The 14,560-nt window shown below is 38.7% G+C and overlaps 1 protein-coding gene across 6 annotated transcripts in view; it reads right to left on the reverse strand.

The window, feature by feature from the left end:
- Nucleotides 1-7,490, reverse strand: part of SAMD3 (sterile alpha motif domain containing 3) — a 67,169-nt gene extending 59,679 nt beyond the window's left edge. Inside the window, exons 1-3 of one of the 6 annotated variants that reach the window (XM_023230583.2) lie at nt 7,439-7,490; nt 6,060-6,159; nt 5,199-5,388 (exon numbers count right to left, since the gene is read on the reverse strand). In XM_023230583.2, the coding sequence (XP_023086351.1) occupies nt 5,199-5,388; nt 6,060-6,138 (269 nt within the window). In that variant the 5' untranslated portion in view covers nt 6,139-6,159; nt 7,439-7,490. Of the gene's footprint in view, nt 1-5,198; nt 5,389-6,059; nt 6,160-6,393; nt 6,525-7,438 lie in introns of those variants that run through there. The other 5 variants (XM_023230582.1, XM_023230581.2, XM_023230584.1 and 2 more) reach the window with 5 other exon arrangements.
- Nucleotides 7,491-14,560: the final 7,070 nt, after the last annotated feature.

Here is a 14,560-nt window from a genome sequence, read left to right on the forward strand (position 1 = left end):
AACCAGCAGTTTTGCTGTTACACTTGCCTACCCGCTGGTTCTTTTGCACCCGCTCGGCTGGTCTTAGAAAAACAAGACAGTTCCTATGTGCCAGAAGGCAGACTGCTGCCAGTTCATAATGCTGTTTTCACCGATCTATCCTATTTTTAAATGGCATTAAGACAATATTTTCCAGCTGGGCGTGGTGGCTCACACCTGTAATCCCAGCACTTTGGGAGGCTGAGGCAGGTGGATCATGAGGTCAGGAGATCGAGACCATCCTGGCTAACACGGTGAAATACAAAAAATACAAAAAATTAGCCGGGCATGGTGGTGGGCGCCTGTAGTCCCAGCTACTCGGGAGGCTGAGGCAGGAGAATGGCGTGAACCCGGGAGGTGGAGCTTGCAGTGAGCCGAGATCTCGCCACTGCACTCCAGCCTGGGCAACAGAGCAAGATCCCATCTCAAAAAAAAAAAAAAGACAATATTTTCCTTTATGAAATGATGGTGATCGTAGAATGTTTCTTTTTTAGCTAATATTCTTGTCTGGCAAAATTAAATGGTAAACTCTCAGATCCCTACTCTGCTCTCTGCCACTTTGGGAGATATTTTATTATCTGTGAAACCTCATGATCTTAGAAACACACTCCACTAGCTCCCTCATTTTCCAAGTAACACAACTGACGCCTAGAAGGCAAAGCAACTCCTGGTGAGCTACTCAGTAGCAGTGCCAGGATTTGAACTCAGTTTTTCACCTTCCTGACCAATGATTTTTCTACCAGTTTCAACAAGAACAACAACCAAAAAGCAACTGCAAATATGCCCACCTATTTCATATCCCCATCATTTGCTGAGGTATCAACAAGATGCTAAATATCCTGCCCAGAAGTGGCCTACAAATCCTCCACTGCACTCCAGCCCGGGCGACAGAGCGAGACTCCGTCTCAAAAAAAAAATAAATAAATAACATGCCAGGCCGGGTGTGACGGCTCACGTCTGTAATCCCAGCATTTTGGGAGGCCAAGGCAGGTGGATCACCTTACATCAGGATTTTGAGGTCAGCCTGGCCAAGATGACAAAGCCCTGTCTCTACTGAAAACACAAAAATCAGCGGGATGTGGTGGCAGGCGCCTGTAATCTCAGCTACTCGGGAGACTGAGGCAGGAGAATCACTTGAACCTGGGAGGCGGAGGTTGCAGTGAGCTGAGATCGTGCCATTGCACTGTAGCCTGGGCAACAAGAGTGAAACTCCATCAAAAAAAAAAAAAGCCAGGTGTAAACCAAAAATAAAATTCTAAGGCCCCCCAACCATTTGAATGGACCCCTCCTCTCAGCTAAAGGCATTCCAAAATTAACCTGAAAAACTAGTTCAGGCCATGATGGGAAGGGAAGGTTGGACATGCCTCATTATACCCTCCTCCCTTTTAGAATTCAGGAAAAGTTGACCAGCATTAACATCAACACAGACATTAAGTCTAATAAGAAACATTTATGTTGGGAGGCTGAGGCAGGCAGACCACGAGGTCAGGAGATCAAGACCATCCTGGCTAACACAGTGAAATCCTGTCTCTACTAAAAATACAAAAAATTAGCCAGGCGTGGTGGCTGGCACCTATAGCCCAGCTACTCAGGAGGCTGAGGCAGGAGAATCGCTTGAACCTGGGAGGCAGAAGTTGCAGTCAGCTGAGACAGGACCACTGCATTCCAGCCTGGATGACAAAGCAAGACTCCATTTCAAACAAAAAAGAGATACATTTGTGATCTATTCTCTCTGAAGCCTGCTACCTGGTGGCTTCATCTGCATGAGAAAACCTTAGTCTCCAAAACCCCCATGACCCAGACATTTCTGTTGATAATAACTCTTTCAATCAATTACCAATCAGAATTTTTTTTTTTTTTTATTTTGAGACCTGAGTCTTGCTTTGTCGCCCAGGCTGGAGTACAATGGCCCGATCTCGGCTCACTGAAACCTCTGCCTCCTGGGTTCATGCCATTCTCCTGCCTCAGCCTCCTGAGCAGCTGGGACTACAGGTGCCCGCCACCACGCCCAGCTAATTTTAATAAAGACAGGGTTTCACTGTGTTAGCCAGGATGGTCTCGATTTCCTGACCTCGTGATCTGCCTGCCTCGGCCTCCCAAAGTGCTGGGATTACAGGCGTGAGCCACCACGCCTGGCTTCCTTTTTCTTTTTTTTTTTTTTTTTGAGACAGAGTCTCGCTCTGTCACTCAGGCTGGAGTGCAGTGGTACGATCTCGGCTCACTGCAAACTCTGCCTCCCAGGTTCAAGCAATTCTCCTGCCTCAGCCTCCTGAGTAGCTGGGACTACAGGCACCCACCACCATGCCTGGCTAATTTTTGTATTTTTAGTAGAGACGGGGTTTCACCATGTTGGTCAGGCTGGTCTCGAACTCCTGACCTCAAGTGATCTGCCCGCCTTGGTCTCCCAAAGTGCTGGGATTACAGGCGTGAGCCACTGCACTAAGCTGCCAATCAGAAAAAATTTTAAATCCACCTGTGACCTGGAAGCCCCAGCTTTGAGTTGTTCTGCGCTTCCAGTTCAAACAAATGTAAATCTTCCACTGACTGATGTGTTATGTCTCCCTAAAATGTATAAAAGCAAGCTGTACCTGACTACATTGGGCACATGTCATCAGACCTCCTGAAGCTGTGTCATGGATGCATCCTTAACCTTGGCAAAATAAATTTTCTAAATTGATTGAGACCTGTCTCAGAGACTTTTGGGTTCACACAGGCAACCACTAGCCATTAATGGGAATCTACTCAAACGGAAACCTTTCTGCTATCTCAGATCTAGAATGCCATCACAGACTCTTTAGAAGGGACCTAAAGTATCACTTATTCTACCTACTTCATTTTACAATTGAGGAAGCTAAAACTAAAAGGGGTCAGCCAAATTTCCAAGGCTGGACGAGGGGCTAATATCATGACAGGGGGTTGAAATCAGGTGTCTTGAAAGCTAGCTTCAGAGTTCTTCTGTACACCAAGTTTCCTATCTTTATTAAACACTCTCTAAGGGGGTTTAATGAAACAACGTATTCTCATGCCTCTTTCTACTATCATTCTCACTTCATGATTGTCAAGTGATAACATATTTAATAAATATATTTGACAATAAGCAAATACAACCAACAAGCATTTTAATCAAATACAAAGCAGTAAGTTTTCTCTTCTCACATGCAATTGTAATTCTGCACCAGAATAATTTAATCTAAATACAAGACAAACAAATCCCTAAGGTGAGTCAGCTGCCTGTGGGTAGAGTGCAAAGTCCCCACTCATAAATCCCCAAACAGTGGTCCCAGTCTTGGGCATGTTTGAAACTAGCTTTCTTAACCCAGTTAACAAAGTTTCATATTTAACACAGGACTATTTTAGTCTAGGAGAAAAAGGAGAGATTTGCTCAAAGATTGTGATACTCCTAACATCAGTGTAAATTAAAGAGGAGGTAAGTACCATATTACTTTTCACAATGTACAGATGAAGAAGTAGGAATGCCAACATTTAATATAATCAATCCAAGTCAGTGGTAGAACCAGGAAGGAAGCCCAGGTTTCCTGGCAGTCCAGCCAGTTCTCTTTTACTTGAGAACATTACAAACTGATTTGCAGTGGAAACAAGACTGCCTGTTTTCTTCTAAGCTGTGCCTAAGGCAATATCAAGATTCCACTCAATGGAAGGGAACTTCCAGCTCAAAAGTCCTACTCATCCCAAAATGCAAGGAAATTACCTTGATCTCTCTTTCAGGTTCCTACCCTTCCCTTGCTGGGAAGGAGTAAAAGCTTGCAATGGGAACTTCATCAAAAGTTACATGTTCAAGAGTGTCCTCTTTTACATAGATATGCCAAAACAATGTTTAGAAATCCTTCAAATAAATCAGTTGGGGGCCGGGCGAAGCAGCTCTTGCCTGTAATCCCAGCGCTTTAGGAGGCTGAAGTGGGAGGATGGCTTGAGGCTAGGAGTTGGAGACCAACCTGGGCAACATAGTGAGACCACTATTTGTTTAAAAAAATAAAACTAGATTAGCCAGGCATGGTGTTGAGTGCCTGTAATCCCAACTACTTGGGAGGCAGAAGCAGGAGGATTGCTTGAACCCAGGAATTCGAAGCTGCTGTGAGCTATGATCCTGCCACAGCACTCCAGCCTGGGGGTCAGACTGAGATCAATCTCCAAAAAAACCCAAAAAGCTTTTTTTTAAAAAAATCAAGTAGTAGAATTTCCAGTCCAGCTCTATACCATCCCTTCAAGGCTACCTATTTCCCTCCATGTCCCAAATATTCAAATATTCTAGAAATAAACTTGCTTATGTCAGGTCTCTAACATTATATTACTTATCAAGGAGAAAGAGAGAAATCTTTATTATTATCAATCTGATGTCAGAAAATTAAAGTAAAAACATAGAATAGATTTTATCAATCATCAAAATCTTTAAAATGTATTTAATCTTAGAAACCTTACAAAAAATCTTGAAAATGGAAAAATCAAATCAGAATGGCCGAAATGATCCCAGGGCATAGATGGATGTGTAAAATGAAAATTTTAACCTTATAAATCCTGTTATCATTTCTTTCCATTGCAGACGTCAGTGATTAAAAAACAAACAGATAAAACCATCCCCAAACTTCAGAGCTTTTATCTGCCACCACTACTTTTTCTACATGATTTTTTGGGGTGTTTCATAGTGTTCATTATTATAAGGATACTCTTAAAAAATTAGAAAACTCATGTGACAATAATGTGTTCAGCAAATTACATCGTAAAGGCAGCTAGAGGAGAGTGTAAGTTCATTACTCTAAGAAATCCTAGGAAAATAAATAAATAGATTAATAAACAGTTTTGGGAAAAGCAAAGGAGCAATCAAGATGCCTTTCCCAAACCCTGATTTTAAAACCAGAGCTTCAGGATCCATTTCTTCTTGTTACATGTCTATTTCACCTGCTTGTTCCACAGCATTTTACATAGAAACTCCTTGCTAATAGGACTTCCCTAATGATTGGAATCAGTGTTTAAAAAATGGTGTATAAGAAAGTTTCTTGATTCTTAAAATTTCACAGTGTCCTTTGCTCAAATATTAGAAATACTGTACATACAGTCTAGCAGAAAATGATCACAATTTTCAAAGGGCTTTACACCCAAACGTCATGCTCTAGACATCACTGGGAAAGCTTGGGGGAAAAAAGGCCACTTATGAACACACTCACTCTCGGGCTGCCTCTGTTTGCATGACCAGGGCTGTCTCTTCGGGGTTTTCTGGGGACTTCAGTCCTTGAGTGTTCTGCTTGTATTTTTTAATTAAATCCATCAGAACAGCCTGGTGCCCAATTTTCTTTACCAGTTGCTGAACCATCCGATCATTAAGTGCGAGAAGAGCGGCCCCACTTACTTCTTCCTCTGGGAAAAAGAAAAAAAATTAGTTTCTACATGGCTTTCTGGCAACACACAGGCATTATGAAGAGGCAAAATTACTTCTCGTGATAAAAGGATCATCTAAACTTGTCCCCTGCCATTATAAATGTATCCATATTTTTGACAAAGATAGAACTCCAATGTTGCATAATTCCAAATCAATGCCTGGTCCTAAGAAAGTACCAGAACATGGAATCACAATAAAACACTTAATATTTCCACATTAACACCCTCCCCATTCTAGTTCTCTCTAACTGGTATTGTTTTTATAAGGAAACAAATCTTAGGAAATTATTCTTCGTAATACCTCCTTGCCGGTATTCAACCTTATAAACCCAACACTACAAAAAGTACATACTATATTACTTAAGAGCAAAAGCAATATTAAATGCATATATCAAATATGTATTTTAAATGACCCGTAAGACTTTATTTTATTTGAGTTCTTGAAATACTATATTCTCCTATGGATGTTACTTTCAAGTGGAAACTCTGCTACAGTCCATAAAGAAATGAAAAGTTCTCTACTGCAGCAACCCCATATCCACATTTACATGCACACAGACATTTGGCAACAAAAGTAATTTTCAGTAACAGAGGACATCAGAATATCTAGGCTGCTCAATTAAAATTTTTGGAAAGTATAAACAACTCACCTTGAAACCTATGAACTAGCTCTCCTAAATTTTTCTCCACCAACCAACTGCAGACCTGCTCAACTGACCAGGTTTCCATTGCTGTCTCCTGTAAATACACCTGTAGAGCAAAAGGTCAGAGAATTCTCCAGCTTTTCTTTCTGATTGTGCCTTAATTTTTTTTTAGTAGCCCCTTCCTTTGCTAGACTCCTTTATACTCTCAATGTTAAGCTTTTTAAAAATTACGATTTTTACAATGTACATTTAAAAATTGCTAACAAAACACACACTGACTTTAAAAATAGGACCTGATTTAAAACTATTTCCTAGTATCTCATTTCTCGGATTTCTTCACCTTCTCCTACTTTTTTTCCACAGGCATCCTAAGCTTTACTAACAGACAGCCAGAGACACACAATGGTACCCAATCCTGTACCATTAACACCCAGGTTTCTTCACAAAGAAAAGAAAGGTGTGAAATTCACCAGTACCAGGCTCCTCAGGAAGTGGTTGACATTTACAGAAGGGGTGGGCAGGGGAGGAAGGGAGGAAGGATCAGATAAAAGCCTGACAGAGATACTTAGTAAACCAAGACTGGTTAACCCCTTGCTTCTCCTAGCTAGGAGAAGGAGATTGTAACTTACTGCTTCTCATTGTTTTCCTTTAGCAAGAGGAGGAAGTAGGACCCAAATTTCTCAGGAGAATCTGAATGTTTCTGTCCTTCCTTCCAATACTACTCTTACGGGTCTCTCTGAGTTCTAGAACTTTATTGGACACTGTTATGATTGGTGAGATAACTAGGATAAACTACCACTCTGATTGAAAACTTTTTACTTAATTGGGCAGATTCAAAATTGGAAAATAATTAAATATGTTAATAATTATTGTGAAAGAAGCATAGGCAAAGTTTGCAAGATACATTCTTTAACTATTTCCGTTATTTTGGCATGCCACTTGTCTCCAATCACTTAGAAAACTTAAAACTATTTCCCTAAGGAAGCTTATTTCTTGTTTTTGTAATTGAATCCAAAGGACCTCTGATGGACTTGCAGGCGCGGTGGGTGGGGGAGAACTGAAATAAATCTAAAACAGTTTAACCTTTTATCATTACTTGTCAATTTGAAATCTTAATTGATTTAGATTTGAGATTGAAATCTCAAATGATATAGATTTACTTGTACGTTAAGATACTGACTATTCTATAAAGACCAAGGAAAAAGCTACGCCTGGAGAAATGGAATCATAAGGAAAGATAAAAATGTTTATTAGTCGTGAATTTAAATTTTATTGATGGAAGTTTTAAATAGAACTATTGTTGTATTTTTCATTTTTGTATATTTAAGTAAGTTACAATTATGAACATTATAGTTAAAATAGTGGAAAAGGGGAAAGATGTTTACCTTGCATATGTGACAAGCTGGAAAGATAGTCTTCAGGAATCATTTCCTAGAAAACAGGTAGACTTCAAAGTATTAAGCCTCATACTCATAAGTATTCACAAACACCAACTTGAAAAATTGAAAACCAGAGTTAAATATAGAAGAACATCTTTCTGAATTTCAGCAGTGGATTTAATTTGCTATGACAAACAGTAGCCACAGAACTCCTCCCCTAGGCTAGGCAGCAATAGCAGGGTGTGAAAAGTCATTATTTGCGAGACTCTGGTGTAAATTAAAAATCACACCTTTCTGTCACACTTCTGGCTTCCTTGCGAAGATTAGGACTTAGGGAAAAACTAGCAAATGAAGAAAAACTAAAACAATTCTCTAAACTCTAAGATAGAAAGGTATGCAGAGCAGAAGATACTACCTTATAGTCATCGATGGATAAAAGGAAATTTGAAAATAAAATGAGTACTTGGAAATGATCACGTATGTTTAAATTTGCAGATTTTTACCACAATTCTACTTCTGGGAAAAAGGAAACAGGTTACATTATAACGTCATACAAACATAATAACGTTAAAAAGCATATAGTTTTTGCCCAGTAGTTTTTCTGGAGAGTTAATAAAACAATATTGCTGACTAAACAATGTAACATCTTTTGAGTAGTAACTTTACAACTTCTTCTCACATAAATAATGGATATATTATTTGTGATCTTCTACACCATGAAGGCATAAACTATATATCAAATGAGAAAAGATATATCTGGTAGCTTTATTCTGAGCTTCAGAAACATCTGAAAATATTTCAAAATGTGAAGGCAAGCATTATCCCTAAATAGTTGAAGGCACAATAATTTTTAAGAAGAATTAATAATACATTATGTATGAATGCTCCTGCTAAACCATTCCATTATTTGATTGAATTAAAAATCAAGAAAATAAATTTGTATTAAATATTACAGGGCTTCGTCTAACTAAAGCCAAGAAGAGGTAAGACTTTAGCTAAAGCAGCCTGAATATGGGTAAGCTTTATTTAATAAATTTGTCAAAACTACAAAGGAAGATTATAGGGTCACCTGCTGTGAACGTGATTTATAATCTTCAAGGGGCAATCTAACATAAAAACATCAATCACCAAAGAGCACTTTTTAAGGAATTATGAAAACTTTTTGTCATCTTTCTTTCTATTTGCATTTTTAGTTTTATTGCTCTGAAGTCCAAAAGCTGAGACAATAAAAGATTCCTAAAAGTTTTGCTGGCGGCATATGCCGTCTCCTGGATCAATACCTCATTCTGCTCTGAGAAAAAGTATCTCCTACCGTGGCTGAACTTGAAGGGATGAAACATTTATCAAAAATCAGTTCCAGGCTGTGCGTGTATAAAAGAAGGAAAATTGAGGTACAAAAACAAGGATGTGGCTGTCACATACAACAATGTCGGGGCAATTCTCTTGGGTAGCAGCCTTGCTACCATGGGAGATGATAGTGTTGTAGGACTCTTTAGTTCAGCTAAGAGTTGGGTTCTTGTCACACAGCCATGAAATATAAGGCTCATATTCACTTTGAAGGGTGAGAAAAATGGAATTTATTGGGCGAAAAGGAAAAAAGGGGGAAAGAGTGGCTCTCAGCAGAGCGAGAGTCCTGCTAGTATATGCTTCTCACCTCACAGATTGAATTCCAAGTTCCCACACCAGAATAAGAGAGAGGCCAGGTCCTCCTTGCTGCAAACTGCGTGAACTTCCGTGACTCCACCCCATTCTCTTAGTGCACAGGCTGGTTGGAGGTTCTCCAGGGACCTCTTCATACTCTGGTGTCTCAATAGCAGCATGGTGTTCCAGTGGAACATAACATCTCATCCACTATGGCCTGATGATATTCTTCCAACCATCACCAGACCACATGAAATAAAAACTGAAATATTCAACTCAAATACTTTGCACATGTTAGTCACCAAGATGTTTACTGACTAGATAGATAGCCCAAAGTGGGGTGGATGATGATACACTAAAGAAGTTAGAAGCCTTACTAAGAAGATAAGATACATAAGATAAGCAGAATATGATATACAGCCAACTATGATGGAAGCTTTAGAAAGTACCCTGGGGCTGGAGTTTCCCACAGTGTCCTGGAAGCGAATGGATCTTGATTTGGAATCTAAATAATGGACATAGTTTAGATAGCAAAGAAACTGGAGAAAGCAGAACCAATATAATGAACTCAAAGTAAAAAACCAGAAATAAACGAGTCATGTTTTGGAACCTCAGGGAGGACCATGCTGCTTGGAATAGCAACCACATGGTAGGGAACCACAGGTTACAGGGTCTGAAGATTGCAGAAAGGCTTAGAATGTTAAGAGTTTATAGATATGCTCAAGCTTGGGAGAGTCATTGAACTGAGAGTATGTTCCATGCTTTGGAAAGATTATTTAGGCAGCTGAGTCAAATAAATGACAGAAAAGCATTCTTTCTTGAAGCAAATTGTGTATGAGATGGAAGGCCTTAGCCTTTACTAAACATTCATGCATGCACCAATTTTCCTTCATTTTTGAAAACATAGATATTTATATTAATGTTTTAAACATTTAAGGAACAAAACTATTAATTTTTTTCATACATCCTGGTCTGAAAGGGAGTGACATCTATAAAGCTGACAGACGGCAAGCAGGTGAACACACCAAATGGGGCTGTCTGTATCCATTATGCTAAAGCATTTGAAACAGTCATTTTTTTAATTGTAAGGATTCATTTTTATTTTACTTTTTAAAAATTTTTATTCCCGTAGGTTATTGGGGAACAAGTGGTGTTTGGTTACATGCGTAAGTTCTTTAGTGGTAATTTGTGAGATTTTGGTGCACACATCACTGCAGCAGTATTCACTGCACCCAATTTGTAGTCATTTATCCCTCACCCTTTCCCCCACCTTTTCCTGAGTCCCCAAAGTCCACTGTGTCATTCCTATGCCTTTTCATCCTCATAACTTAGCTCCCGCTTATGAGTGAGAACATACGATATTTGGTTTTCCATTCCCGAGTTACTTCACTTAGAGTAATAGTCTCCAGTATCATCCAGGTCACTGCGAATGCCATTAATTCATTCCTTTTTATGGTTAAGTAGTATTCCATCATATATATACCGCAGTTTCTTTATCCACTTGTTGATTGATGGGGATTTGGGTTGGTTCCACATTGTTGCAATTGAGAATTCTGCTGAAACAGCCGTTTTTGTACACAAGAGTTCAAGATCAGTAATTTCCTATGGCTTAAATCATTAAAATCTTACTTTTGTGAAGATTAGTGTCTCCGTTGGTTCTTTTTATCTAGCAAGACTTATCAGAGTTGTCTGTAATTCACAACACCTCCAATAAATTTGAAGGAAAAAGTGGTGAGCACAGTCATAGTAACTTAAGTTTCATATTTTATATTTTTTTCTTTTTCTTTTTCTTTTTCTTTTTTTGAAATGGAGTCTTGCTCTGTCACCCAGGCTGGAGTGTGGAGTGCAGTGGCACAATCTCAGCTCATTGCAACCTCCATCTCCCGGATTCAAGCCATTCTTTTGCCTCAGCCTCCTGAGTAGCTGGGATTACAGGCGCGTGCCACCATGTCGGGCTAATTTTTGTATTTTTAGTAGAAATGGGGTTTCACCATGTTGGCCAGGCTGGTCTCGAACTACTGACCTTGTGATCTACCCGCCTTGGTCCCCCAGAGTGCTGGGATTACAGGCGGGAGCCACCGTGCCCAGCTAATTTTTGTATTTTCAAAGAAACTAAACAATCACTTATCTGGGAGGTTTAGTTAAATTAATGAACAAAAATAGCAATGAGCCAGAGTCCCAGAATTTTGGAACCTTTGAGTCACAAACACCCTGGTGTTTTGGCCTTTGAGTCAAACTTATATGGTTTATCCCTGCTTCTGCCTCGTTGACAGCCAAAGCTTATGGTTCAGCAGCACAGATTACAATCCTAGGGGGTTTTGCCAGAGATGGTAACTGTGAACTGTGCTATTGAATTTTATCAAAAGCTGGATGTGTGACTGAGAAGTCTTGATAGTTTGAAGATGTCATTTACCTTTGGATTAATTTATAAATTCCAATTAATAATCATGCATGGTTATATGTTTTACTTACTATGAGACTAGTTTTCATGTGGAAGAATAAATAGGTAAAAATAACTAAAAATGCTTGACTTGCACTTCCAGATGTTAAAAAGTGTTATACTATTAACAGCATGGTTCTGGAGGAAAAGAGAACAGATACTGAAACAGAATAGAAACTTAGAAACATAAATATTCATATGGAAGTACTGAAAAGATCTTTAAAATTGGTGACAAAGAAGGGATTAGTCAATACATTTTGTTGGGAAAATGCCTCATAACACCTACACAATAAATTCCTCAGATAAGTTAAATATGTAAATATGAAAAATTAAAAAGGGTTTAAAATAACCTAAGATTACATAATAAAAATAAAATATTGATAGATTTGACTAAAAAGGAAAAACTCATGTGTATATATATATATTACAGTTGACCCTTGTGCGACACAGGGGTTGGGACCCTGACTCCGCTATGCAGTTGAAAATTTGCATATAACTTTTGACTACTCCCAAACTTAACTACTAATAGCCTACTGTTGATCAGAATCTTAACTGATAACATAGTCAATTAACACATATTTTGTATGTTATGTGTATTATATACAGTACTGTTACAATAAAATGAGTTAGAGAAAAGAAAAGCAAATAACAAGGAAGAGAACGCATATTTACTATTTACGATGTGGGTGGAAGTGGATTATCATAAAGATCTTCACACCCATCTTCTCGAGGTGAGTAGGCTGAGGAGGAGGAGGAGGAAGAGGAAGGTTGGTCTTGCTGTCTCAGGGGTGGCAGAGGCAGAAGAAAATCTGCATGTAAGTGAACCTGAGAGGTTCCAACACATGTTGTTCAAGGGTCAACTCTATAATCCATAAAACCAACTAAAAAATTAATATACCAATAGAAAAAAATAGGAATAGGTAACTCTTGCACAAAATTTTAAACCAGTATCTGAAAATCTACATTATTTGCAATAAAAAGAATTAAATACCATCTCCATTTATTCCATTGGAAAATGTGAAAATTAGCAAGAGTGCAAGGTCAAATGTTAGCTTACGCATTGCTAAGGGGACAACTTGCCCTGTCATATTATTCCCATTTTATAGATGAAAGTCCTGGAGTTTACAGGGTAACTCGCCTAAGGTTCCTTTGCTTGTAAAGGCAAAAGTGATTTGAATCCAATCTATCCAACTTCAAAGGGCACTAATGCAAGCCAAAAACATTAAAACTATTTCCACATTCTGGCCCCAAAACAGCATTTCTAAGAATGTGCCTGGAGACATTAACAGAAATGAACACAAAAGTGTTTGCCACAGCAATGGTCAGAATAGCAAAGAAATTGGACAGACAAAATTTCCACAATAGGAATTGGCCAATGAAATACAGTAATTTATATTTAAAATAAAATACTATGTAGTAATTAAAAATTTTATCTAGAAAAATCACAATATAGAGAGAAACAGTCATGGATGTGGTCAACTGAAAATAGATTTAAAACAGTATGATTCAGTTTTGTGGAAAGAATAAAATAAAAGTAGAATGAAATGCTTGGTTACACAGACTGGGAAAGCATGTACTAGAAGGCAGAAGTAGCAATCTCTATTTGGAGGAATTAATGTTTTTTGTTTGTAATCTGCTACTCTTAAATTTTTCTCAATGAAATAATTTTATCTTAATATCAGAAAAGTTAGAGTTTTATAGAGAAAAGGTAAAAAGTGATATTTACAGATTACTGCTGGAGAGGCTTTTGGTCCATCTCTTCTAGATCAGAAGATCAAAGGAGAGAGCACCTTCTCCTCCTCCAGGCAAATCTGATTAGTGAGTGTGTTCTGGTTACTTTGTTTTATCTGAAAAATGGAATATATCACCTACAAATCTGGAATCTTGGTTTCTCTTGAAAAATCAAAAGTTCTGGTGATACTGAGTTCATATTTCTGAACGGCAGCAACTGAGTAGTGGCTGCCCCATTGAAAGATAGCAAGACTGGGAGCCTCACAGTACACATAAGGTAAGTTTGAAACAGGATGGATCTCAGACAGCTAATGTTTGCACCTCTCAAAGGAAGAAGGTTCTGACAAGTGTGACAAATACCCATGTATGTACATATATGTTCACAATAATATATCTTTGACTACACTTAATTCTTCCTTAGTTACCTTTCTTAAGCTCCTAGAAGAAATAACACTAATCAGAAAAAAATTTGCTATATCAATCTTAAGGCAGATATAATAATAATGTATTGGAATTTAGACGTTGAATTCAAAGTCAAGGACTCAAAGCTTTGTATCTCAGAAGGTTCTAGTGTCTTCAGGCTTCATTTTCTTTGTAGCTACATCATTGAACTAAAATGCACAAATCTTTATTTAGCAGACACATTGACGGAACATAATTCCTGTTACATAGCTCAGTGTGTACGTGATAGTGCAGGTGATAGTTGAACATTTTATAGCTCTGAGTGGTGGCAAGAACTTACATTATTAAACTATTACAGCTTATTAAACTATTTTTTTGGACGTACTCATTTGTTAGAACACATGAAAGGTGATTTCTGTATCCGCCTATATTGCTCAGCTGGTACAGTCAAGCTGGGCTCTCTTAATCTGTTACATTAAGTGCTGGTCTGACTTTGTAGACCTCTACAGGAAGAAGAGGACACAAGGTAGTGGATCTTCTTAATGCAGTGTGACTCAAAGTGAAACTTGGACACGCCCTCACAGATCAGGCGATGGGTGTGACTCCCATCTTTGGGGCCCTGCAGCTCAAACCCCTAGGGGGAGCATGCAGACGGGTAGGTCATGGGGAGCGTGGGCTCCGACCCCATGGCAGCACCTAGGATTGAGAGTTTACAGCTCCTGAAGCTCTAGTGGGAGTGTGTTACAGTGCACTCTTTCAGCCTAGCTGTCCGCAGGTGTCATGTGTTAATCAGCTCAATTAGATCCTCTGCCTTATCACAAGGACAGAAGGCTTTCTGTATCACAGGGTTCTTGCCTTAATGTACCAGAAAAATTGAATCACATATGGGCTTGGAGAATGAGTGCACAGTTTTA

The sequence above is a fragment of the Piliocolobus tephrosceles genome, chromosome 5, assembly GCF_002776525.5.
Source record: "Piliocolobus tephrosceles isolate RC106 chromosome 5, ASM277652v3, whole genome shotgun sequence".
NCBI classification, from domain to species: domain Eukaryota; kingdom Metazoa; phylum Chordata; class Mammalia; order Primates; family Cercopithecidae; genus Piliocolobus; species Piliocolobus tephrosceles.